The sequence below is a fragment of the Phalangium opilio genome, unplaced genomic scaffold, assembly GCF_054372755.1.
Source record: "Phalangium opilio isolate 3A_F unplaced genomic scaffold, DU_Popi_V2 ptg000082l_1, whole genome shotgun sequence".
NCBI classification, from domain to species: domain Eukaryota; kingdom Metazoa; phylum Arthropoda; class Arachnida; order Opiliones; family Phalangiidae; genus Phalangium; species Phalangium opilio.
This window is the reverse complement of record NW_028324189.1, coordinates 442,928-467,251: the sequence shown is the minus strand read 5'-3', so window position 1 is coordinate 467,251 and position 24,324 is coordinate 442,928. Positions and strand designations below refer to the sequence as shown.

The following is a 24,324-nucleotide window of genomic DNA, read 5'->3' as shown; positions in this document are numbered from 1 at the left end:
ATCTACTATATTCTTGTTATTATAATCATAATTTTAACATTAAAATTAAATATATGGAACATACTTCAAGTTCTCGAACTTGCAGCTGCAGCTCTTCGTCCCTTCATACAATCCAGTGGCAATTTTTTGGCAAACCAACAAAATGGCCGCGGAGAGGAAGATAGCGGAAGCGGAGGAGTGCATAAGACAAGCGGAAAAATGGTAAAGTGAATAAAATTATTTAAATAATAGATCAAGTATTATATCGTTCCTAACGAGAACCATTTCGTCTAAAGTAATAATAAGTTTTGAGTCAGAGATACCACCGCCCGTACTTATAAGTTCCAAGCCCTTGGTTGCGTGGCTGTCACTTGTCAATTTGTCACTTGTGTTTTTGGTGTGAAAAGTGTGAATGTCCTATTATTGTTTGATAATTAAATCACCCCAATATGCATAATTAAATTATTTACCCTCAAATTTAGCTTAAAAACGGGGTTTATGAAATGGAGACCAGACTATGATAATGCTGCTACCGAGTTTTCAAAAGCTGGTGAATGACTTGCCAATTGCGTGTAATAATAGAATAGTTTAATGTTTACGTTAAACGTACGTTTTTATAGCTACGGCGTTTAAGGGTGCCAAATCCCTGCAGCAAGCGCGAACAGCCCTACTCAGAGCTGCAGATTCTTATGGCAAAAATCAATCGTATCTTTTGTAAAATCCTTAGAAAATTTCTAACCCAAAAACTTATTAAGAACATTATTCTTGACAAGTACCTCAGTTACTTTTCAGCTGGCAAGAGTTTAGAGCAAGCTGCATTTGTTAGTAAAGACCTGGAAGAATATGATAAGGTTGTGGAATACGTTAGTCGGGCCTGTCAATTATTTCAAGAACATGGCTCCCCCGATACTGCCGCTATGGTCTTAGAAAAAGGAGCAAAGTAATATTTAAAGTTGTTTTACGATGCATTGCGAATTAATAACTGCAAATTTATATTAGAATGATTGAAAGCAAGATGCCAGATGAAGCCATTAGACTTTACACTCGAGCTGCAGAAATTGTTTCTGTACGTGAAGAATTATATTGTTAACGAAATAACTCGGGTTCAAGGGTAATATTTAATGTTGCAGCTTGAAGAACGCTCGAAACAAGCTGCAGATTACGCTGGTAAGGCATCGAGGCTCTTAATTAAACTGAAGAGATACGATGAAGGCGTTAAAATGATCAAGAAGGAGCTTCAAAGTCATTTAGAAGCTGAAGACGCTCCAGCTGCAGGACGTCTAGTCATAGCCTTATGCTTACTTCACTTAACATTGGAGGATTTTGTTGCAGCTGATAAAGTTTTCAAAGAATACGGAAGGTTTTAATTTTAAATTAACTTTTAGCAGTTCTAGAGGTTGCAGTTTCTATATTACTTCCGTTACAGTTATGTTGGAAGGGATGAACGATTTTCACTCGTAGAAGTACTTGAAGGGTATGATCAAGGAGATCCGGAACAAGTGTACAATGCGCTTAATAATCCTTTCTTCAAACACATGGATATTGAAGTAAATGTTTACCCGATTGATTGATGTTTTAAGTAATTTAACTGTTATTATTAATTTCAGTATGCCAAATTAGCACGTACTCTACAACAACACTTTGCGGGTCTCCGAGCAGCGAAAAAGGGGAATTTAGACGCCCCTAGTAGCTCTAATGATACGGAAAAAGAAGATTACTCCGCTTTACTATAAAAAAGACTTAATTAATTAATTATTAAAAACTGTACATTAAAAAGAAATTATAATTATTTACATCTCTTTTACGTCACGTCACGTGTGTGTGTGCTGAAAGAAGTTTACTTACCGTTACGTTTTTCTAATTAAAGAACTTTTAAGATTAATTAATTAAAATCATTCCAATATATATATATATGTATATATTAATAATAGGGTTGGTTAGTTGGCCAGTCATGTTGCAAACTTAAATGTCAAATCAAATCTGTACGAAAAAGTTCTTTCTTTTTATTGGCTTAGATTATGATACGTTACGTTACGTATTCTAGGCAAAGTGGATTCAAGATTCTTTAGGTGTTAACTTAAATCCAAAATGCATTGCATACAATATTAAATTAATTATTTTGTGTATAGAGAGATTAAGTTCTTTAAATGTTGATAAAGATTAAATTAAGCTCAAGAAGATAACAATTAAGCATTCTGATCTATTTAGTAAATAAACTTAATTAATTAATTAACTTTCCCCGTCTAACTGTAACAATTATTTATTTACAATTTATTTTATTTCTTTTGCACAGATGATATTATTTTTATCACAGATACCGTGATCATTTAGTTAAATTTTAACTAAGGGAATGGCAATGGCGTAAATGGGTACTACCAGAAGGGAATAAGAGAGAAGGGAGACATTAGAGCCTGCTTTGGTAACGAGAGTCCGACCAACCTCAAGAAAACCGCGAAAACTTTGCGCAAGTACGCAGCTTTTAACCAATTTACTGCAAAAATAGTTCTTTAAGTTCTCCGCGGTATCGGCTCATTTGTCTGCTAGATTTTCATTCTCCAAAGGCTTAGGGCTGTCCATGTTTCGTTCTCATGTAATTATAACCTCAAGTATGTATTTTATTGAAACTAATTTGTATTTTTAATATTAATTCAGAATAATTAGTTTTCATCAATTTATTATCTTCAAATTATATGATTTTGGTACCCGTGTATCTAAATTAATTGCACAGCTTGATTTCGTTTATCAACATGAAATTCGGCCATTTTTTATCTCCTTCAATGTAAAGTTGTAAACAAAACTACTTTTTATTCGTCAACCGAGACGTCACCTTCTTATGTGACGTCACAGCTAAGGCAGAAGTTAGATAGCCAATGAGTGAAGGGTAGTTGATTAGAGGTTGGTAAGACTGTTGTTACGAGTGTAAAGCATTATGGAGCTATAAAGTGTGTCCCTTCTCTCTTATTCCCTTGTGGTACTACTATTAATTTAATTAGGAATTTAAAAACCAAAAATAACTCATCAGAGAAGTAAATTAAATTAAATTAATTAATAAACCGGGACCCTTTCCCCCCAATGCTACAATCAGTAACCCTTATCCAATAAAACTTAATTAATTTTTTTAAGTTTCCAAATATATTTTTTAATGTATGTATGTATATAAAAAAAAATATGAACCACCACACACCATGATCGTAAACACGTCATAATCCAAGCACTTTCTCTCTCATTTGCACAATTATTTTTATTTATGCATTAAACAACTATTCATCCGCTGACCCCGTACTTCTCTTTGCCCTCCTCAATCTTGTCGACTGCCTCGGAGATCGTTTTGGCGATTTGTCTAATAAAAATAGTTAAATTAAAATTAAAATTACGCTTTTAATTTCAATTATCTATAAGCCTACGCTTACTAAATTCATTAAGATGACCCTGAGGTAACCAGTCAAAGTCTACATCATTAGGATTTTGAGTTCCGGTTTCAATCTTGGCTTTAGAAGCTGGACGAGACTTTTTCTGAAAATATATCAGCGTTAAATTAATTTCTTTCTAGTTCAGTTTAGTTTAGTTTAGAGTTTGGGTGGAGTTCATATCTTACAGCTCTTACTCCGAAGGACACCAAGAATTGCTGTCCAGCAACGAGTATTAAAACTGCGCAGGCAGCTAGGAAAACGTACAAAAAGAAGGTTTCTCCGTCTAATCCTTCATCAATTTCAATGATATTGACAGTATCGTTAAAAACAGCGTCAAGATAATCGAGTCCCTCCTAAAATGAACGTATTTAGCTTCGCGATAAAGGGTTAATTAATATAAACTTACAATATCCTTGTATTTCAAGTTTACAGTCAAGCCAAATGGTCTAGAACTGAAAGTTTCGCTAACGTAAAAAGTGTAGTACAGAGAGATTTGTTGTTTCGGTTTCACAACACGGTTGAATCCAATTGTTGTAAACTGAAATATACTAATATGAGCGCGCAAAAATATCAATGGAATAAATTAAGATGTACATTTTGAATGTAGAAGGAGAAATCCATGGGGTAACGAAATGAGGCATCCATAGTTTCAACCGTAAAATCTTTAGAACCCTTATTGGTAAAACCAACGAGGAACTGAACATCCTTACCAGCTGGGAGCTCTGAACATTAGTAATTTAATAGAAATTTCTATTAAAAATGTGTTACTTGAGCATACGATGTAACGGGGAGCCCGTTACAAGAGTTCGATTACAACGCTGCGTTTACGCGTCATAAACATACCTAGAGAGGATCCAGTGGGTTTAGTAAAGAGAAAGTAAGTGTCAGCGTCGGGTGAAGGTTTCAGCGGTTTTTCGTCATCATCATCTTCTTCTTGGTCCACGACTGCAGTCTCGGGACCTTCACTGGTTGGTGCATCTTCCATATCAACCTGAACATCATCTTCTTCCTCCTCCGTGGGGTCTGCTCTTGCTAGGCCTACAGCTGTTTAGGGTATTTATATTTTGAGATAACTCTCATTTGGTCACGTTAATTAGTTTCTAATTAGTGTAGAAAGTATATGACTGATATAGAAATAAAGTTCTTTCCAGAAAAACTACGAGAAAACGAACTCAGATGTTATGGGGGTCAGCTGTCAACATACTGTAATAGTTTAACAACTAAACTACACCACTATTTATAACTATTTAGTTAAATCGCTGTTAATAAATTCTTGACGCCCTTCTTTTATACCGAAACTACACGAACATTTTGCAGAATAAGCGATTTTAACGAAAAGAACCGGGTTATCTATGCCACGTAGCCTTATCAAAACACACACGTTACATACATGGGCTTTAAATACGCTCGCTAAACCTTGGCCTTTGATAGATGCATTGGAGGTCAATACAAAATATTTTCTGAACTTACTATTTCCGTGGATTAAAAATAAAGGTAATACGAGCATCAACAGGAACATAAATTTGCGTAACATTTTTCTAATTTTAAATTAATTACTATAGTTTAGCACATTAAAGGATGGAAATCGATATTTGAATCAGCCGACAAATCACGCTCGGCACCGACAGACGCTAACCTGAGACCGTACGTACACCGACCACTCACAAAAGCATGCTAGAGCGGCTGGGAGAAATAGAAGCCAATAAATTACATTGTAGATAGACGGCGCTGGAGAAGTAACCGGCTGCCTAAGTAGGTGAATGGTGACAGACTTAGAAATAAGGATAATTTTTAAACTAGTCCTTGGGACCAGTGATCCCCCTAGTGTCCTAAATAATAAACTGGTCTCCGGAGTGGTCCCAGCCTTTGTTCTCCTATAGATTTGCAATTAATAAACTGGTCCCGAGGACCAGTAACCCCCACTTTTTGAATTAAAAAACTAGTCCAAGCAATTAATAAACTGGTTTTGGACCAGAGGATGTGTGCTAATTCCCAGCCTGGTGAACGGTGAACCACGAAGCTTCCAAGTTATTCTACAATATCTTGACTAATGGAGAGAATATTGAAAATGCCACTAAAATCATTAACAAATCACTATATGATGCAGGAAAAATTCAAACAACTTAAATTTTTATCGAACACTTGAAATATTATTTCGCAGTTCGTTGCTTATTTCTGCTCTTGTTACAAAACCAGTAAATCTATCTCATTGGTCAATTTGGGCGCGCGTTAGGCACGAAAACGCGGGATAATGGGATTGGCGGTGTGTTAATGAAACTAATTTCTATTTTTTTTTTAAATAATCCATGGTCACAGCATAGTTTAAGTAAGCCAATAAGATCATTTAAAGTTTTCGTTACATATTGAAGGGATGTGCTATGAGTCGAACTGAAGTAAAGGCTAACGGTTCTCTATTCCTGCTTCTAAAATTAGGTGGATCCCTGAAAGAATCTAAAACTATTTATAAAAAAAATCACAAATATACAGTTTGAGTGAAAAACGCTATTCATATTTAATTGTCGTAAATTAACATGTTTTTAATTATTTTAATTTTCAATTTTAATTTTTTTTAAACACATTTGACACGTACGAGGTAGTGAAAGTGCATTAAAATTGATATTGTCCTCTCTGGGCGGAGCTGCATTAAATTATGAAACATGTATAATTAACACGTAAACAATATGAAATAAAAACAAATTTGACACGTACGAGGTAGTGGAATTGCATTCAAATTTATGTCCTCACTGGGCGGAGCTGCATTAAATTATGAAACATGTATAATTAACACGTAAACAATAAAATAAAAACAAATTTGACACGTACGAGGGAGCGACATTGGATTAAATTTGATGTCTTCACTGGGCGGAGCTGCATTAAATTATGAAACTTGTATAATTAACACGTAAACAATAAAATAAAAACAAATTTGACACGTACGAGGTAGCAACATTGGATTAAATTTGATGTCCTCACTGGGCGGAGCTGCATTAAATTATGAAACATGTATAATTAACACGTAAACAATAAAATAAAAACAAATTTGACACGTACGAGGTAGCGGCATTGCGTTAAAATTCATGTACTCTCTGGGCGGAGCTGTATTAAAATTCATGTACTCTCTGGGCGGAGCTGTATTAAAATTCACGTACTCTCTGGGCGGAGCTGTATTAAAATTCACGTACTCTCTGGGCGGAGCTGCATTAAAATTCATGTACTCTCTGGGCGGAGCTGCATTAAAATTCATGTACTCTCTGGGCGGAGCTGCATTAAAATTCATGTACTCTCTGGGCGGAGCTGCATTAAAATTCATGTACTCTCTGGGCGGAGCTGCATTAAAATTCATGTACTCTCTGGGCGGAGCTGTATTAAATTATGAAACATGTATAATTAACACGTAAACAATAAAATAAAAACAAATTTGACACGTACGAGGGGGCGGCATTGAAATTAATTGTATTATTGTTTCTCGAATTTTTCGGGCCCTCTTTTTTGCCGATCCGGGCCTTTTCCTTTTCGTCGCTCCTTCCCTTTTCCTTTTCCTTTTCGTTTCTCTAAAAATTAAAGCCGTGTGTTATTGATTTTAATTTGCGTAAATCTTAACTAAAAGCGCTTCAAAAAATATAAGAAAAATTCTGAGAAATACTAGAAAAACATGTAACATATATAAGTGTAACTCTTAAAGGGAGGGTGAAGTGGAAAATCAAGTGATTTTGTTATCGATTCTTCTACTAAAAAAACTCGCCGATATTTATCCTGAAAATCCTCATCTTCTTCGTCTCTTGTCTACCTAGCATTGCGCGTGCTGACAACCGAAGCTGGAACAGAGCATATATTCTGCCGTCGGAGATAGGGAGTTGCCTATCCTATAGCGTGAAAACCAATATAGTCACGCGCATTCTTCATCCGTGTTCGGATTTTATGGATAATTTGAAATTAGCCCTTCCGACCAATCGCGAAACGCCCCGCTTTCATGCCGAATAAAATTTAACCCGAGATTTGACAAAAGTTGCTCGCGATGTGACAATCGTGGTGCGAGATGTAGAGCGTGCAACGGAAATTTTTTTAACAGGAAGGCAGGCTGTTAAGCGACTAGTCGGGTGGGCTTAGTTTAAATTATCCATAAAATCTGAACCTAATTTGAATTTTAAAATCATTCGGAGATGTTTCACTATGCAGAATGGTCTTATAATTAGTACAAGAATCGAAAAAAGTTTTTGGTTTTTATTTTCACCCTCCCATTAAGAAATATATTAAAAAAAACCTCTAAGAAATATGTTTTCTTTTAAATTACCATGTCTTCTATCCATATTTTAAATTGTTAATAATATTAAACTTACCCCATTTTTCCCATAAATATTTAATAAGTATTTCAGAGTGGCTGAGAGGATTAAAGCGCTTCCTTCCTCTTGGAGATTCAAAATTGTTGTAACGGACTAACTGCTCCTGTAAACCTAGCACACGTGTCACTCACCCCCCTTCCCCTTAATATTCTTTCATGTGCCCGCGCTTTTCGGCAATTCTTATCCCTTCCATAACGGCCCCCTCACCCTCTTTCACTCCTGTTGCATGGCCAACTTAGATACTCGACAAGCTCGCCAATGAGGCCAGCCAAGTTTGATCCCCCTCTATGTTAACGAGCGTATGAGAAAAAACCTGAAAAAAATATGAAGCCGGGACAAAAAGAGACGAGCTAAAATTTTTTTATAATGTTAATCCTATGGGGCATGGTCCCGAGAGTGCATTCTATCAGCAATTAAGAGCCATTTTTAAAATGTTTCCAATTTTTGTCAACTCTGGGTATTTTATGAGGCGTGAAGTAAGTTTTGAGATTCATTTTGAGCCTAATTTCATAATTTTACATAAATTATTTCGCTTTCAATAAATTATTGTTCCTAAGCCTTGGCCATGTTTTTGTTTAAGCAAGCCGGGACAACTCGGGACGAGCTAAAATGAATTTCTAATGCTATTCCTATGGAAAATGGTTTCGGAACTGGATTCTACCTTTAATTAGGAGTCGTTTTCAAAATGTTTCCGATTTTTATCAACTCTGGGGATTTTAGAAGGCGTGAATCATATTTTGAGCTTCATTTTGAACCTAATTTAATAATTTTATATCCATTGTTTCACTCCCAATAATTTTCTGAACTTGAACTTCAATTTGAAGGCTTTGAGCCCGAGTAATTATGAAGCCCTGCTTCATTTCCCGCGAAATTTGAATTTGTAAATATTGCGATGTCAAAACTCAATAAATTTGAAAAATAATTTTTTTGTCGTTTTATTTTATCACAAAAAGTCATCTTATGTGTAATTTAATAATATAAATACTTGTCTAGCTTCTAAAGGAAATCTTCGGTACCCAAGCAGAACTTTTGTATCGAACCTTCAAAATTATGTTGAAGCTACAATACCAGACTTGTCAAAATAAGAATCCTACAAAAAGTAAAGTCTCTGTTACTTCTCAAGCTTGAAGACTGCGGCAATCAGCAACACATCCAGAAAATGGCATAATATTTCCCAAAAAATTAAAATGTTAAAGACCTCACGAATAAACCCATTAGTCGTAAAGTTTTGAAATTGTAGCTACGAGTCATATGACAAACATTCAGTTTAAACATTGTTTATTTAAAATGCAATGCACTATTTAACATTCCACAATACACACATTTAGTATAATATTAAATCTTATTTCATAAAACAAACAGTTCCATAGTGTAATATTTTAAAATAACACAGAGACGAGCCAAGGTCCAAGTTCAGAAAATTATTGGGAGTGAAACAATGGATATAAAATTATTAAATTAGGTTCAAAATGAAGCTCAAAATATGATTCACGCCTTCTAAAATCCCCAGAGTTGATAAAAATCGGAAACATTTTGAAAACGACTCCTAATTAAAGGTAGAATCCAGTTCCGAAACCATTTTCCATAGGAATAGCATTAGAAATTCATTTTAGCTCGTCCCGAGTTGTCCCGGCTTGCTTAAACAAAAACATGGCCAAGGCTTAGGAACAATAATTTATTGAAAGCGAAATAATTTATGTAAAATTATGAAATTAGGCTCAAAATGAATCTCAAAACTTACTTCACGCCTCATAAAATACCCAGAGTTGACAAAAATTGGAAACATTTTAAAAATGGCTCTTAATTGCTGATAGAATGCACTCTCGGGACCATGCCCCATAGGATTAACATTATAAAAAAATTTTAGCTCGTCTCTTTTTGTCCCGGCTTCATATTTTTTTCAGGTTTTTTCTCATACGCTCGTTAACATAGAGGGGGATCAAACTTGGCTGGCCTCATTGGCGAGCTTGTCGAGTATCTAAGTTGGCCATGCCTGTTGTCATCTCTAACATGTATTCGCTGCCTTCACCAATATTGGGCGCCAAACTAGACAAAATATAGCTTTCAATTCTGCGTGTTGCTGGGCCTAGGTTGTTTTGCGCAAAACATTGCAGAGAGAAACACTAGCATTACAGTTTCATTCTCTCATAGAGGGCCCAGACAACACTGCACTGAAGGTAAAGCTTAAAGAAAGGGGGTACGCCCTAGACTAAGTTTTAATTTTCGAATTATAACAAATGTTTGAAGGCAATTAAAAGCAAATTTCTCATAATTTCAAATTGCAATACATATGTATAATCATTTCTGCGTGAGTTTGCAAAAGTGTCGTTGTTTCGTCAAGGATTGTGTATAAATGCATTGTTTTGGTATATAAACGTTATTTAGGAAATAAAGTAGTTCTGGAATTATCAAATTAAAGGTGGAATTCATAAACTTCCGCCTTTTGCGCACGACGCCCTGCCTTTGCCTGTACTAAATTGCGTTGCGTCCGACGTTTATGAATTCCACCTTAAATCGTCTCCTTTTTTATGAATAACTAGCTGATACCCGCGGCGTGGCTCGCGTGTAATAAGAACTTCCATCAAAATGATATAAAGAATGGGTGATTTTACTGATTCGACTAATAATTTTGTAGCACCCTAGGAGCGAGGGTACTCGGCGTTGCCCGTCAGCCCGTCGGGACATTTTTTATTACTTTTCACGCGGACCCATAGAGAAGGGTTTTTAAGCTTTTCGCCGCCATTTAAAAAGAAAGCAAACAAATGGAACCCAAAAGACCATTCAGCCCGTCTATAGGTTAGAGGAAACCAGTGTACTAAATATTTGCGAAATCGGTTGAAAAGCGCGGACTTTGTTGCGTAGAGGAGATTTTTTACATTTCTGGGCGCCATTTTTTAAGATGGCGGCGGATTGGAAAAATCTTTCTTAGTACGCGCCTACTACTTATGAGTAACGTTCCTGCAAATTTTCAGTCTTCTAGGGCAAGCTGTTTGGGCAGGGCGTTGAATATCAGTCAGTCTGTCACTCAGTCAGGACTTTTATTTATATAAATATAGATGAAATGGTATATCACTATATCGTGTCGAATCTAATATTCGAAACCCCGCTTTAATTACGCAAAACGTGCTCCTTACTTCACATTATAAACTTCTACCGTACAATTCTAAATTTACAAGTGTTATTCTCAAAGATTTCTATACAACCCTTTCCCTTTTGTGTAAATTGAAATACCTCTATCTCCGTAAATAGCCATCGCTTATAATCCCTTTCAACCTCTGACCTTTTACAAGCACACGTGCAAAACCAAGTTCAAACACCTTAACTTGTACACCTCTGACCTCACCTGTAAAAGTATAAAAACTCGCCTCTCCCACTATTTCGACAGCAGAACTCTTTGGTCACTCGCTAAGAAAAGATAAAGGGACTCTGAATGGGCTTTAAAAAGTTTAAAGGGAGGGTGAAGTAGAAAATCAAGTGATATTTTATCAATTGTTCTACTAATTACAAGACCAGTTTGCATAGTGAAACATTCGGGAAATACTTCCGAATGATTTTAAAATTCAAATTAGGTTCAGATTTTAAGGATAGTTTGAAAGAAGGACCTCCGACCAATCACGTAACGCCCTGCCTTTTTATTAACAAAATTCTCGTGGCACGTTCCGTGTCGAATTAAATTTATCACGAGATTTGATAAAATTGCCTTGCGACGTGACAATCGTGGCGCGAGAAATGGAGCGTGCCACGAGAATTTTGTTAATAAAAAGGCAAGGGGAAGTGTTTCCTGAATGTTTGACTATGCAGACTGGTCTTATAATTAGTAGAATAATCGATAAAAAATAACTTGATTTTCTACTTCACCCTCTCTTTAAGATAATATTTTATAACGACTCAAAAAGTTATGGTTTCATATAAAATTTATGGATATGTTTAATTGTGGAGTTTCATTTTTATACGCTTGTTCTTTAAAATACAGGTTAAAAAGGTCGAATTAATTTCGGATCAGTTAGGCCTAATATCGGCAACTTTGGAAATAAATTAGGAAAACGGAAAAGTTTTACTGAGTTTTATCGTAAGTTCATGAGAGCTGGAGTTAGTACAGACTAAATAGGAAGATGGACTGCTAAACTAACCGAGTGTAGTCAATTCTCGCTTCCATCATTCTGGAATTAGCTCGAGCTCTAAGTCTCTAGCATTACGAAGCGTAGGTAGTGTCATACTTATGGAACATATCTTATAGACTTATGGTTTTATTAATATTTTCTGGCATCATTTGTCATTCAAAATAAATTAACTTCTTTGAAATGAAAACTAATTAATAATATAATAAATAATATTTTATTTCGTTAATCTACATTTTGTCCGAAAGCAAATACTTTATCCGAGTTCTCACGCGGAGGTGGACAGCATGGCAACGTCTTGAAAATGATAGAGACGCCGCTTGAGTCGCTAGGAATTCCGGGAAAAATCTAGACTCCCTCACTCTAAAGTCAACAGAGAGATTGTAGCAAGCGAGTTGGAGCTGTCGGTTTCTACTTCCGCGGTTGGTCATAAATGTTTTAATCAGGCGTGATAAATGACTGAGGACATGCGCGTAAATAAAACCTAGGAGCGTCATGGATCACCGTGGATAGTACCCTAGAGATGACTCTCTACTTAAACAATTGAGTACCTCCCCGTTCGCGGGTTTATTTTATTTTATTATTTTTAATTATTATTTCTTACCATTATTTGTTTAAAGTACCGGATCCTTAAGATTCAGATAACCACCTGTGTATATTTTTAGACACGTACGTACGTTAGTTTTATTTTGAGTATGCTAATCATTAGAATTAAACTTTTATCATGTTATTTGGCAACCCTAAACCTTCTTAGTTATTTCTCTCACTATATCTATTAATTAAACAAAAATCATCCCCTAGACAACGTATTCATTTATATCTACTCCGCAAGTCCCAATAGTGAAAACTTAGCGGTTACCCGGGCTTTTATAAAAACCTTTGTAGGGAGACTATCAACCACCACGTGGGTTAATTCTAAACCATCATGAATATAATTCAACCCCAATATATATTATTTTATTATTAATTATTCAAATCTCCTTACATAGCGAAGCTCTGGTTATTTGTTACTTACGGTGTCTTTTTCACCTTAATTATAATATGTAATATTATTAAGTTCAAAAATATTAATATAATTGCAAATTGTTCGATAAATTAGTTCATAAATATTTATCTAACTGGTAATTATAATTTAATAAGTTTCCAGGTAATTAGCACAGCTAAAGTGCCAGTTTTTCCACGTTATTACAGTTTATCCACGTTATTACAGTTTTTCCACGTTATTACAGTTTATCCACGTTATTACAGTTTTTCCACGTTATTAGTTTATCCACGTTATTACAGTTTATCCACGTTATTACAGTTTATCCACGTTATTAAAGTTTATCCACGTTATTACAGTTTTTCCACGTTATTACAGTTTATCCACGTTATTAAAGTTTATCCACGTTATTACAGTTTATCCACGTTATTACAGTTTATCCACGTTATTACAGTTTATCCACGTTATTAAAGTTTATCCACGTTATTAAAGTTTATCCACGTTATTACAGTTTTTCCACGTTATTACAGTTTATCCACGTTATTAAAGTTTATCCACGTTATTACAGTTTATCCACGTTATTACAGTTTATCCACGTTATTAAAGTTTATCCACGTTATTACAGTTTTTCCACGTTATTACAGTTTATCCACGTTATTACAGTTTATCCACGTTATTACAGTTTATCCACGTTATTACAGTTTTTCGACGTTATTACGGTTTATCCATGTTATTACAGTTTTTCCACGTTATTACAGTTTTTCCAGCTTAATACAGTTTTTCCAGCTTAATACAGTTTTTCCAGCTTAATACAGTTTTTCCAGCTTAATACAGTTTTTCCAGCTTAATACAGTTTTTCCAGCTTAATACAGTTTTTCCAGCTTAATACAGTTTTTCCAGGTTAATACAGTTTTTCCAGGTTAATACAGTTTTTCCAGCTTAATACAGTTTTTCCAGCTTAATACAGTTTTTCCAGGTTAATACAGTTTTTCCAGGTTAATACAGTTTTTCCAGCTTAATACAGTTTTTCCAGCTTAATACAGTTTTTCCAGCTTAATACAGTTTTTCCAGCTTAATACAGTTTATCCACGTTATTACAGTTTTTCCACGTTATTACAGTTTATCCACGTTATTACAGTTTATCCACGTTATTAAAGTTTATCCACGTTATTACAGTTTTTCCACGTTATTACAGTTTATCCACGTTATTACAGTTTATACAAAATCGTCCATAGTACATTCCCCTTAATTTTTGATACACATTTAAATAACACCCTGTATGTTTGAAAAACGGAAAATAAATTATCGTCAGACGTTTTGGGCGTTTAGTTGCGTAATTAAGTAACAGTTAGTCGTGGAGATCTGTAATTAACACCATTGGAATCAGGAGGCTCGGAACTTTCCGGAAATAACCGAAAAACTAAAAAGTTGTCTTTGATTTCAGCTTCCAACCTAGTGTTACACCCCTTAATACTTCATACGTTTGCCAGTTTAAGTTTCGATGGAATTATTTTTACGTTTTTCGTTAATTACAAGTCGTAATTAAGGAAGAAAATTCCTGAGTAATTTTAGAGTCAGGAATTTGATAAAACAGATTTCAAAGCCTACAATGATATTCCTTGGCTAAAACTACCGCAAAATCAATATCGGGTTAATTAATATGGGCCTAATTAAAGCCATTAAATGTGAGAAACCATATCAGGCGCTCTAACGGTCTAAAAATCACAAATACTGCATAACGCTTATCATGCTTTTAGCAAGGGCATCTGTGCGAGGAACCGCGTTTGTCACACTTATGGAGCATATTTTATAAGCTTATGGAGCATATTTTATAAGCTTATGGAGCATATTTTATAAGCTTATGGAGCATATTTTATAAGCTTATGGAGCATATTTTATAAGCTTATGGAGTATATTTTATAAGCTTATGGAGCATATTTTATAAGCTTATGGAGCATATTTTATAAGCTTATGGAGCATATTTTATAAGCTTATGGAGTATATTTTATAAACTTATGGAATGCGTTATAGAAGAGAGTAGAGACCAAACATATGTAAGGGGAAAGAAACAACAGGGTTAAAGGAAAATTTAAAATGTGACCCCCTTTCAATATTTCATGGCACGCGTCTACCCTATCCATAGGGAAGATTCTTACAGGTGCTGCGCAACGCGGCAGTAATAAAGGGTTAGTCTCACGAGCCATAACATCACTATTGTGTGGTAGTTTTATTTAGTTGTATATTGGAACTAAATTTATTTAATCAAGGCTTGGAAGGAGTATAGTTTTACATATTATAAACCCACGCATTAGAGGCTTACAGTTCCAAAGGCTAAAAAGACGCGTGTAAGAAAACACAAGTGATAGAAATATAGCTTTAAGTATAGTTTTAACATAATATTTTAGTTTAGTTTCAAAATGTATATCACAAAATACATCTAAAACCCAATGCCGTACCAACAATCAGCGCGCCACGCCAAATACCTTACGCGCTTCAAGAACCAGTCGTTCAAGAACTACAGAGACTACAAGACCTTGGAATAATTAAGCCGGTCACAGGGCCCACAGACTGGGTGCACCCGATGGTGGGCGTAAGGCAAGACCACAAACCGATACCCGTCCGAATTTGTCTCGACCCGAGGAACCTCAACTCAGCAATTCGCTTCGAGCCCTACCCGACTCCGACAGCGCAGGAAATCTTTTCGAATTTGCACGGCGCAGAAATTTTTACCGTACTGGACGCGCAAAGCGCCTTCTGGCAAGTCGAGCTTGACGATGAAAGTTCGCACTTGTGCACCTTCGCAACACCCTTTGGAAGATACCGCTTTGTCCGTCTCGCCCTAGGAATATGCACGTCCTCCTCAATATTCCAACGGATCATGCACAGCATATTTCCGCCAGCGAAATTCCCCACAACACATATCTCAACAGACGATTTCCTTTTGGCCACCACGAAGCACCTCCACAACAGGACTCTAGTTACAATACTAGACCTAGCACGCCACAATGGACTTACATTCAGCTCAACAAAAATGCAACTCGCGGTCTGCCGTCTGCAAGATCACATATCTAGGCTTGACAATCACACCAAACGGATTGGAAATAGCCCCAACGAAAATCCAAGCAATCCAAGCAATCCCACCACCTCAAGATCGACAGGCCCTCCAGCGTTTCTTGGGCATGGTGAATTTTCTGGCTAAGTTCGTCCCGCAGCACTCGACAGAAACCAGTCCACTGCGTGCCTTGCTTAAAAAGACGGCATCATTCACTTGGGACGCAAACTCACAAGACACGTTCAACAGCCTCAAACGTCTTATTACAACAGCACCGGTCCTAGCCTTCTTTAACCCTAAGACACCATCCACGATCTCAGTAGATAGTAGCAAGATTGGCGTAGGTGCTGTACTAATGCAAGAAAACAAGCCGGTCGAATACGCCTCGACCTCATTCACGAATACACAACAAAACTACGCTCCAATAGAGAGAGAACTCCTCGGAATTTTATATGCGTGTGAAATATTCCATTACTACGTGGTCGGGACGAAATTTACCGTGGAAACCGACCATCGCCCTCTGGTAGCCGTGGTACAGAAACCTCTCCACTTATTGTCGCCAAGACTTCAGCGTCTCGTATTGAAGCTCACAAGATATAGCCTACAAGTCAAATACGTCCCCGGATCGTTGCTGTATGTCGCAGATACGCTATCACGAGCCCCACGTCGAGAGAAGGACATTAACACAACGTACTTAGAAGGGCCTTCCGTAATGGTACACGCGATAGAAACAGTACTTCCTGAGGACAAAGCGAAGGCAATCCGAAACGCAATTTCCACGGATACAATCTCGCAAACCTTACTGCTATATATCCGTCAAGGTTGGCCAGCAAAAATTGACAAGTTGCATCCGCCGCTCCGACCGTTTTGGGGAATTCAAGAAGAGCTACATGAGAGCGATGGCCTGATATTTCGGGGTGAACGACTATATATCCCAACATGCCAGCGCACCAATACTCTTCGTGAGATCCACAAAGCTCATCAAGGCATAACAGCATGTCTGGCGAAGGCTCGAATACATGTTTTTTGGCCAGGGATGTCCCAGGATATAACCACTTCCATCAAGCAATGCGACACGTGTCAAAGAAGAGAGCGAGCCAACATTCCGATGCCATTAAACGCACACCCAATACCACAACGGCCATGGGAGGTGGTGGCGACCGATATCTTCCAAGTAGGCGATAAAAAGATGATCGTACTCGTGGACTACTTCTCGAAGTTCGTCGAAGCCCAAGAAATGAAGTTAACCAACGCGGAAGCGGTCATCAAATTCTTAAACCCACACTTCGCCCGACACGGTGCCCCACAAACACTCGTCTCGGACAACGGCCCCCCCTATAACAGCAACTACTTTGGACACTTCTTGCAGCAGTGGGGTGTGAAGCACGTGACCTCCAGTCCCCACTACCCCCAATCGAATGGCATGGCTGAGCGGACGATCCAGACGTTAAAAAACATGCTACTAAAAGCGCAAGACGATGGCAAAGATACACAGCAGATACTGATGGAATACCGGTCAACCCCCATAGGGGACTTACCATCACCAGCAGAAATGCTTATGGGTCGCCGGATAAGAACACCGTTAACAACTACTACAGAAGCTCTACGTCCCCAGTTTCCTACCAAGCATATTCAAACCACACTACAAACCCGCCAAAGAAGAATGACCGACGCTCAGCGAATCGCACGAGAACCACAGGCGGTAACCCTAGATCCCGGCACAACGGTATACCATTACATCGGACCGCGGTAGGGTTCTAAATCGGTAAATTACCATGGTAATTTACACGGTAATTTACCAGGGTAACTGTAATTTACGATTTTCTCGGGTAAATTACGAAAACGGTAATTACCCTGGTAATTACCGTGGTAATTTACGCTGGTAAATTACCACGATGCTAATTTACCACCGAATTTTCAGTTCCTTCACTTAGAAAATGGTCTAAAAGCTCCATATTTTGCTCTACCCGTGCATATGCACTTATTTCTTCCCATGAGACATGAGTAAGTCATAAAAGGTCGAACGGCAAGCGTGGGAAAAATTTTATTAAGGAAATGAAAGTTGATTTTCTCGTCTATTTTTGTTGTCGAGTTCGTTTGCTTCAGCTGGAAAGCTGTAGTTGTTAGAAATTTCTAGAGATGGGCCCATACCGATACCAATAGGGGCACCGAAATTTGACTAAACCGATATATCGGTATCGGTTTGAACTGGTATCGGCCCTTCTCTAGAATTTTGTTCTAAAAACGTGAAATAGCAATAATTCGCAAAATTGGTAAGAAGAAGAAAGTGGATGTTGTTGTTCAAAAGTATTTTGAGCTGCAAACATCAAAACTCGGTGTTTAAATAATGTAAGATACTATGCTATAAAAAGAATAGCTGTGTTCAAGTGATATTTTTCATTATTTAGCTTAAAAACGATCAATATAATTTAATTTTTGAATTTTCGTAAATTACCATCAACGGTAATTTACGCGGTAAATTACGGCGTAATTTACCATTTTCCAAAATTACCGTAATTTTCGAACCCTAGACCGCGGCAATGGGGAAAAGCAACAGTAATATCAAGAGCCCCAGAACCGCACTCATACATTATCCGGACAGAGAACAATCAAACCCTACGTCGCACGCGCCATCATCTACGCCCAGCAGTTTTCCCGGAATCAACGACACAGCAAACATCGCGGGATAGATCATCGATCAGACCACAACCGGATGTCGCAAGAAGACCCAGTCAGAGAACACAAGACGAAAGAACCCAGCAAGCCACAACAACATATCATCGGAAAGCTCATCCAAAGCCCGCAACACAACAAGACGAGCAGCCAACAAGCAGTAGCGAACGACAGCAACAAGATCAACCGATGCCTAAGACACTACCAGAGGCCACAATAGACGAACAACGAATCTCTCAACAAATACCTCCATCACCATTTCCGAGCAACATCCCGCCGTTCCCAAGCTCGTCAAACCAGCAACAGAACACAAGGCCTAAACGAACTACTCAACCGCCAAGATACTATCAAGCGGGGTTCAATTAAAGTTAATTTTTAGTATTGGTTAAAGTTAATTTTTAGCATTGTAAATAGTAAATTTTTTTTTAATCTTAAACCTTAAAAAAAAAAAAATTTTTTTACGAAAAGAAAGATGTTATAATAGACTTATAATAGACTTCATAAAAAAGCAACTAGACGAGATAAGAACACGATAGAACAAAGGTCATGTTAAAGAAGTATATAAACAGACGTAGGTGTAATCTCACCGGTTAGTATCAGTATGTATTTAGGCTTAACGAGTTGAAATCAAGACTCTGAAAATTAATTGTAAATCAACGAGGAAGTTTTGGTGAGTATTTGTGGAAGTCATAAAAAATTTACTCAACGCTAGCTATACACTAAATAGCATTGCGTAAACCGTTATGAATTCCTCTATTCCTCATACAATTTTGTTAAACTGGTCGTCTGCTGTTCGCACTTCCAGGTGTCCCGATTTTGATTGGCTACCGCGATGACGTATTGACTATTACGCGTATGTAATAGAAAGATCCCTCCCATCCCTGAATAACATGATAGAAAGGCTAATGATACACATATATATTCATGTTAATAAATAAATTCATGCTATTACCCAAATGCTTTTACGCTTATTTCAATAGCCTTAACGTGGAATTCATAAAATATACGCAACGCAATTTATTACAGGCAGAGGCGGGGCGTTGTGAGCAAGTTTTTACAATCGAACGCGTATTAAAGTTAAAAAATTTTGCATTCGAAGATAATGCTTTCTACCAATAATCAACGAAAAATAACTCGTTGTCTTTCTTAACTATCCCTTTAAATCGCGTTTCGCGGCCTCAGCGTCGCTTTTCCGTTGGGGAGGGGAGGTGGGTGATCTATCTATAAGCGAGTGGAGAATTTTCATTGGTTGAAAAGCAGTTGTTAGCCGCTATAGTCTCTTTTAATATAGCCGCCTTTTGAAGTATACGCGGCATCGCCGGGAAAGCCAATGGAATACGATGGGTGTAAGTTCTTTTTCTTCGCTTCACCAGAGAGGAGAGAAAGAGGGAGAGAGAATCAGTATAGGCAGCCGTGATCCATGCGTGATGAAAACGGGGGTAAATCTAGGGTACCCCGCGGTGCCTATGCGCTGCTTTCTCGCGCACAGTCGAGGTAGGGGATGACAGAGATATGGCGAGGAGGTCAATGCCCCACGCGTAAAGGACTAAAACTAAACGACGAAACGACGTACCGAAAATTGTTTTTACTTCCCCCTATTTTCCCATTTTCGGCGGACTTTATAAAGCTCGTTTCTATCTCCCTCTTTCTCTCCTCTCTGGCTTCACACTCTCGTACGGGAGAAAAGTCAGGAGGGAAAAGCTCGCGGGGGGAGGAAAAAAAATCTGAAGGGGTGCGAGAAGAAGAACAAATCGTACTTATCCAGCACCATAGAGACTAAACCCCAAGGAGTGGCAGGAGTGCCTCAACTTGTTGCCCCTTAAACCGGTTTTTCCTGGTACAAGGCGACTTCCGCTAAGCAAAATTAAACGGGCCGGAAGCTCACGTGTACCAATTTAAGAGCAACATCATTATTTGCGCTTGTAGAGCGGGGGACCTGCCACTCCTTGGGGTTTATAGTCTCTATGCCAGCACGTTCATTCTGCAATTTTTACTTAAAGAGAGCAGGTCTGATTTACCATGGAGACTATTGAAGGAAAGCGATCCGGGTCCGTCGTCTATGTTTACGAGGACTATGGATATGTCAAAAACAGGGGTTCGAGGGGAGGTAATCTGCATTTAAGATGTTGGAGGAAAAGAGATGCAGATGACGGTCAAGCTTGCGGCGCAACGGCAACAGTGAATGACGGGATTTTGGTCGTGAGGAAAAACCACAATCACGAGCCAGACTTAGTGGAGCTGGAAAACGCGAAGCTAAAATCACAACTGAAAAGAAGGCGGTTGGAAGAGCCGGAAATGCTTCCAAGCGCTCTATTTGCTGAAGAAATTGCCAGGTAAACTATTACAATATAGATTTAGTTAAGGTGTTGGCTTCTTTTAAATTATTGGCACATCTCTTTGGGTTGCTCCCACAGCAAGAAAAAGTACATTGCGGGGTTACTATTTTAATAACAAAAATTACAAAATGAACGTTCAATGTACATTAAGAAAATGTCGAGAAAGATTTCTGTCTAAGAATCTAAAAAGTTTTAAACGCCATAATTGAAAGCGCCACCTTAATTCGGCTTGAACGATGTATTTTACCTAAAACCATTTATTATTACCAAGGTACCCGAACGCTTCACTCGTGTACGAGGACTTGAAAGAGTCCTTGTACAATTACAAGAGAAAGACCGGACGTGGCGTTCCAGTAGGTGAAGCGGCTGAAGGTCAAGGAGGGGATGTTGGTGCCGAAGCACAAGGTCAACCGGAAGGTCAAGGGGGGGTTGGTGATGGGGCGGGGGGGCAAGGGGGGGTTGGTGATGGGGCGGGGGGACAAGGCGGGGTTGGTGATGGGGCGGGGGGACAAGGCGGGGTTGGTGATGGGGCGGGGGGACAAGGCGGGGTTGGTGATGGGGCGGGGGGACAAGGCGGGGTTGGTGATGGGGCGGGGGGACAAGGCGGGGTTGGTGATGGGGCGGGGGGACAAGGCGGGGTTGGTGATGGGGCGGGGGGACAAGGCGGGGTTGGTGATGGGGCGGAGGGACAAGGGGGAGTTGGTGATGAATCGGAAGAAGAAATAGAGGGGGAAAATGCACCCCCAATTAATAGGAAATGCGTAATTTGTAGAATGGAAAATATAGAGATGATTGCACTTCCGTGCAATCATGCCTATTTTTGCCAAACCTGTACTAAGCAGGTCTTGATTAGAAATATCGAACGTAACTTACTTAACCATACTAATAATGAACCAAGGTGTCCCTATTGTAGACATCCTAATATAGAGTTTAGGCGAATGTTTTTTCCGTAGTTAAATAGGGAAGGGAAAAAGCAAAAAAAAAAACCAAAAAAATTAAAAAAAAAACCAAAAAAATAAAAAAAAACCAAAAAAATAAAAAAAAAACAAAAAAAATTTAAAAAACCCAAAAAAAAAAACAATAAAAATTTACTTTTGTGTCAGTAAGTAACTGCATTTCATTTCTTCCAGATTTAGTTAATTTTTACAGGGTATTATTTACTTCGAGGCCATAATTATTTCATTATAGACCTAAAGCCACCAGCATTCAAAATTGTACGTTGTCTATTGTCAATGTTTATTAAGATAATTTATAGAACTTTAATACAATTCTTATTTTTATTTTTCAGGCGGATTTATTTTAAGTTACCAAATTTAAGGGAAGATCACTATATAATGGCTGGGGGCTAATACTATTCAATGGTTGTATTATTTTTAACAAGCGTACAATCATTGAATATTTTTTGTCCTTAGTCATTTATCACGCCTGATTAAAACATTTATGACCAACCGCGGAAGTAGAAACCGACAGCTCCAACTCGCTTGCTACAATCTCTCTGTTGACTTTAGAGTGAGGGAGTCTAGATTTTTCCCGGAATTCCTAGCGACTCAAGCGGCGTCTCTATCATTTTCAAGACGTTGCCATGCTGTCCACCTCCGCGTGAGAACTCGGATAAAGTATTTGCTTTCGGACAAAATGTAGATTAACGAAATAAAATATTATTTATTATATTATTAATTAGTTTTCATTTCAAAGAAGTTAATTTATTTTGAATGACAAATGATGCCAGAAAATATTAATAAAACCATAAGTCTATAAGATATGTTCCATAAGTATGACACTACCTACGCTTCGTAATGCTAGAGACTTAGAGCTCGAGCTAATTCCAGAATGATGGAAGCGAGAATTGACTACACTCGGTTAGTTTAGCAGTCCATCTTCCTATTTAGTCTGTACTAACTCCAGCTCTCATGAACTTACGATAAAACTCAGTAAAACTTTTCCGTTTTCCTAATTTATTTCCAAAGTTGCCGATATTAGGCCTAACTGATCCGAAATTAATTCGACCTTTTTAACCTGTATTTTAAAGGACAATCGTATAAAAATTAAACTCCACAATTAAACATATCCATAAATTTTATATGAAACCATAACTTTTTGAGTCGTTATAAAATATTATTGATCTTAAAGCTCATTCAGTTTTGTTAATCTGGAAAAAAATTAACTTTTCAAAAAAAAAGCACTATGATATTTTGCCGTCCGGCCATCGTTTTCAATTTACTGTTGGGAGTATTTTAAGGATGACCCCTTACATTTAATTAAGAAACTCAAAGACAATGTCAATTTACTGTTAAGGGGTCATGCGTAAAACACTCAAATCACAACTCGAAAACAGTTATTTCCATCGATAATGGATTCGCGGGAGGAAGTTCGTTTTCACCTCCAGCCCGAGTACATATTAAAAACTGTAAGTATATGCCAGCTTTTTCACCTTAAATCATTTTTATTAAAACTTTATTATTTCAATGACGACAGTTTCTTTAAAAGTATTAAACTTCTTTAACATTATTATTAGGGATCCCCAATCGTAACTTACATTGGAATGGTCGGAAATTTTAAAGCACTGTTTAAAAGCACACAAAGGTACACTCCCATATCTCTAGTAGAACCACAGTTATTAGCCTTCAAAGTTGGGTGTAATTATGGTTGGATGGGGGGGGGGCAAATAGGACTATAACATAGTCAAGGGACACCCAAATATCTCTAGTAGAACCAGAGTTATGAGCCTTCAAGTTCAAAGTTGGGTGTAATTATGGTGGGATGGGGGGGGGGCAAATAGGACTATAACATAGTCAAAGGACACCCAAATATCTCTAGTAGAACCACAGTTATTAGCCTTCAAAGTTGGGTGTAATTATGGTTGGAGGGGGGGGGGCAAATAGGACTATAACATAGTCAAAGGACACCCATATATCTCTAGTAGAACCAGTTCCAATATACAACTAAATAAAACTACCACACAATAGTGATGTTATGGCTCGTGAGACTAACCCTTTATTACTGCCGCGTTGCGCAGCACCTGTAATAGAGGACTGCAAAGGCTTTGGGAAAACTCCAACTCCATAGAAAGCCAAGGGACTCCCTCATTTTTGGCCGGAGTTGGAGTTGGGTAAAATAAATAATTTGGCTTTGGGTGGCTTTGGGAATATTATCTCTGAAATGGAACGGAGTCGGAAGGGAGTGGAAATATTTCGAAAACTTATACGGGAGTCGGTCGGGACTGGATTATTGTTGGATTCAGGTGGCTTTGGCTGGCGTTGGCATTTATAGTATCCAAATGGAGTTGGTGGCATTGAGAGCCAGCCTTATTTTATTCAACCGGAGTTGGGTGGCATTAGTGATATTAGTAAATTTTTCCTCTTTGAATTTCCCACGCGGATGTTTTGGTGCAAGCGGGATGCATGAAGTTCAACCCCACACAGACGGCACATGAC

At 37.8% G+C, this 24,324-nt stretch overlaps 4 protein-coding genes and 1 long non-coding RNA gene across 5 annotated transcripts; 3 read left to right on the top strand and 2 right to left on the bottom strand.

Annotated features, from left to right (window-relative positions):
- Nucleotides 1-85: 85 nt before the first annotated feature.
- LOC149650682 (gamma-soluble NSF attachment protein-like) lies at nucleotides 86-2,212 on the top strand. Its single transcript, XM_089847276.1, has 8 exons — nucleotides 86-201; nucleotides 462-529; nucleotides 600-684; nucleotides 761-919; nucleotides 979-1,045; nucleotides 1,110-1,339; nucleotides 1,406-1,526; nucleotides 1,587-2,212. Exons 1-8 carry the CDS (start codon nucleotides 143-145, stop codon nucleotides 1,710-1,712), a joined length of 915 nt encoding a protein of 304 aa, XP_089703402.1. The 5' UTR covers nucleotides 86-142; the 3' UTR covers nucleotides 1,713-2,212.
- Nucleotides 1,961-5,067, bottom strand: l(1)G0320 (signal sequence receptor subunit 1 l(1)G0320). The gene is made up of 7 exons (XM_089847278.1): nucleotides 4,860-5,067; nucleotides 4,233-4,433; nucleotides 3,984-4,111; nucleotides 3,796-3,927; nucleotides 3,575-3,742; nucleotides 3,390-3,492; nucleotides 1,961-3,319 (listed from the first exon to the last, which is right to left on the bottom strand). The coding sequence occupies exons 1-7, from the start codon at nucleotides 4,921-4,923 to the stop codon at nucleotides 3,240-3,242; spliced, it is 876 nt and encodes a 291-aa protein (XP_089703404.1). The 5' UTR covers nucleotides 4,924-5,067; the 3' UTR covers nucleotides 1,961-3,239.
- Nucleotides 5,068-5,876: 809 nt separating this feature from the next.
- Nucleotides 5,877-7,866, bottom strand: LOC149650680 (uncharacterized). Its single transcript, XM_089847280.1, has 7 exons — nucleotides 7,727-7,866; nucleotides 6,819-6,940; nucleotides 6,441-6,749; nucleotides 6,327-6,371; nucleotides 6,213-6,257; nucleotides 6,099-6,143; nucleotides 5,877-6,027 (listed from the first exon to the last, which is right to left on the bottom strand). Exons 1-7 carry the CDS (start codon nucleotides 7,738-7,740, stop codon nucleotides 5,936-5,938), a joined length of 672 nt encoding a protein of 223 aa, XP_089703406.1. The 5' UTR covers nucleotides 7,741-7,866; the 3' UTR covers nucleotides 5,877-5,935.
- A 199-nt stretch (nucleotides 7,867-8,065) lies between these two features.
- Nucleotides 8,066-8,651, top strand: LOC149650679 (uncharacterized). Its single transcript, XR_016370932.1, has 2 exons — nucleotides 8,066-8,205; nucleotides 8,314-8,651. It is a non-coding gene; the product is annotated as an uncharacterized LOC149650679 (long non-coding RNA).
- Nucleotides 8,652-19,661: 11,010 nt separating this feature from the next.
- Nucleotides 19,662-21,596, top strand: LOC149650678 (uncharacterized). Its single transcript, XM_089847170.1, has 3 exons — nucleotides 19,662-20,887; nucleotides 21,162-21,532; nucleotides 21,577-21,596. The coding sequence occupies exons 1-3, from the start codon at nucleotides 20,574-20,576 to the stop codon at nucleotides 21,594-21,596; spliced, it is 705 nt and encodes a 234-aa protein (XP_089703296.1). The 5' UTR covers nucleotides 19,662-20,573.
- Nucleotides 21,597-24,324: the final 2,728 nt, after the last annotated feature.

Bases quoted from the DNA above. Each gene is read 5' to 3' on its own strand.
- LOC149650680 (XM_089847280.1), bottom strand. The intron at 6,258-6,326 runs GTACGTGTCAAA...AATTTAATGCAG, and splicing joins TAATCCAATGTTGCTACCTC to CTCCGCCCAGTGAAGACATC. The intron at 6,144-6,212 runs GTACGTGTCAAA...AATTTAATGCAG, and splicing joins TAATCCAATGTCGCTCCCTC to CTCCGCCCAGTGAGGACATA.
- LOC149650682 (XM_089847276.1), top strand. From the start codon at position 143: ATGGCCGCGGAGAGGAAGATAGCGGAAGCGGAGGAGTGCATAAGACAA. The intron at 530-599 runs GTGAATGACTTG...ACGTTTTTATAG, and splicing joins TACCGAGTTTTCAAAAGCTG to CTACGGCGTTTAAGGGTGCC. The intron at 920-978 runs GTAATATTTAAA...AATTTATATTAG, and splicing joins GTCTTAGAAAAAGGAGCAAA to AATGATTGAAAGCAAGATGC.
- LOC149650678 (XM_089847170.1), top strand. From the start codon at position 20,574: ATGGAGACTATTGAAGGAAAGCGATCCGGGTCCGTCGTCTATGTTTAC. The intron at 20,888-21,161 runs GTAAACTATTAC...ATTATTACCAAG, and splicing joins TTTGCTGAAGAAATTGCCAG to GTACCCGAACGCTTCACTCG. The intron at 21,533-21,576 runs GTGATGGGGCGG...GATGGGGCGGAG, and splicing joins GGGGGGACAAGGCGGGGTTG to GGACAAGGGGGAGTTGGTGA.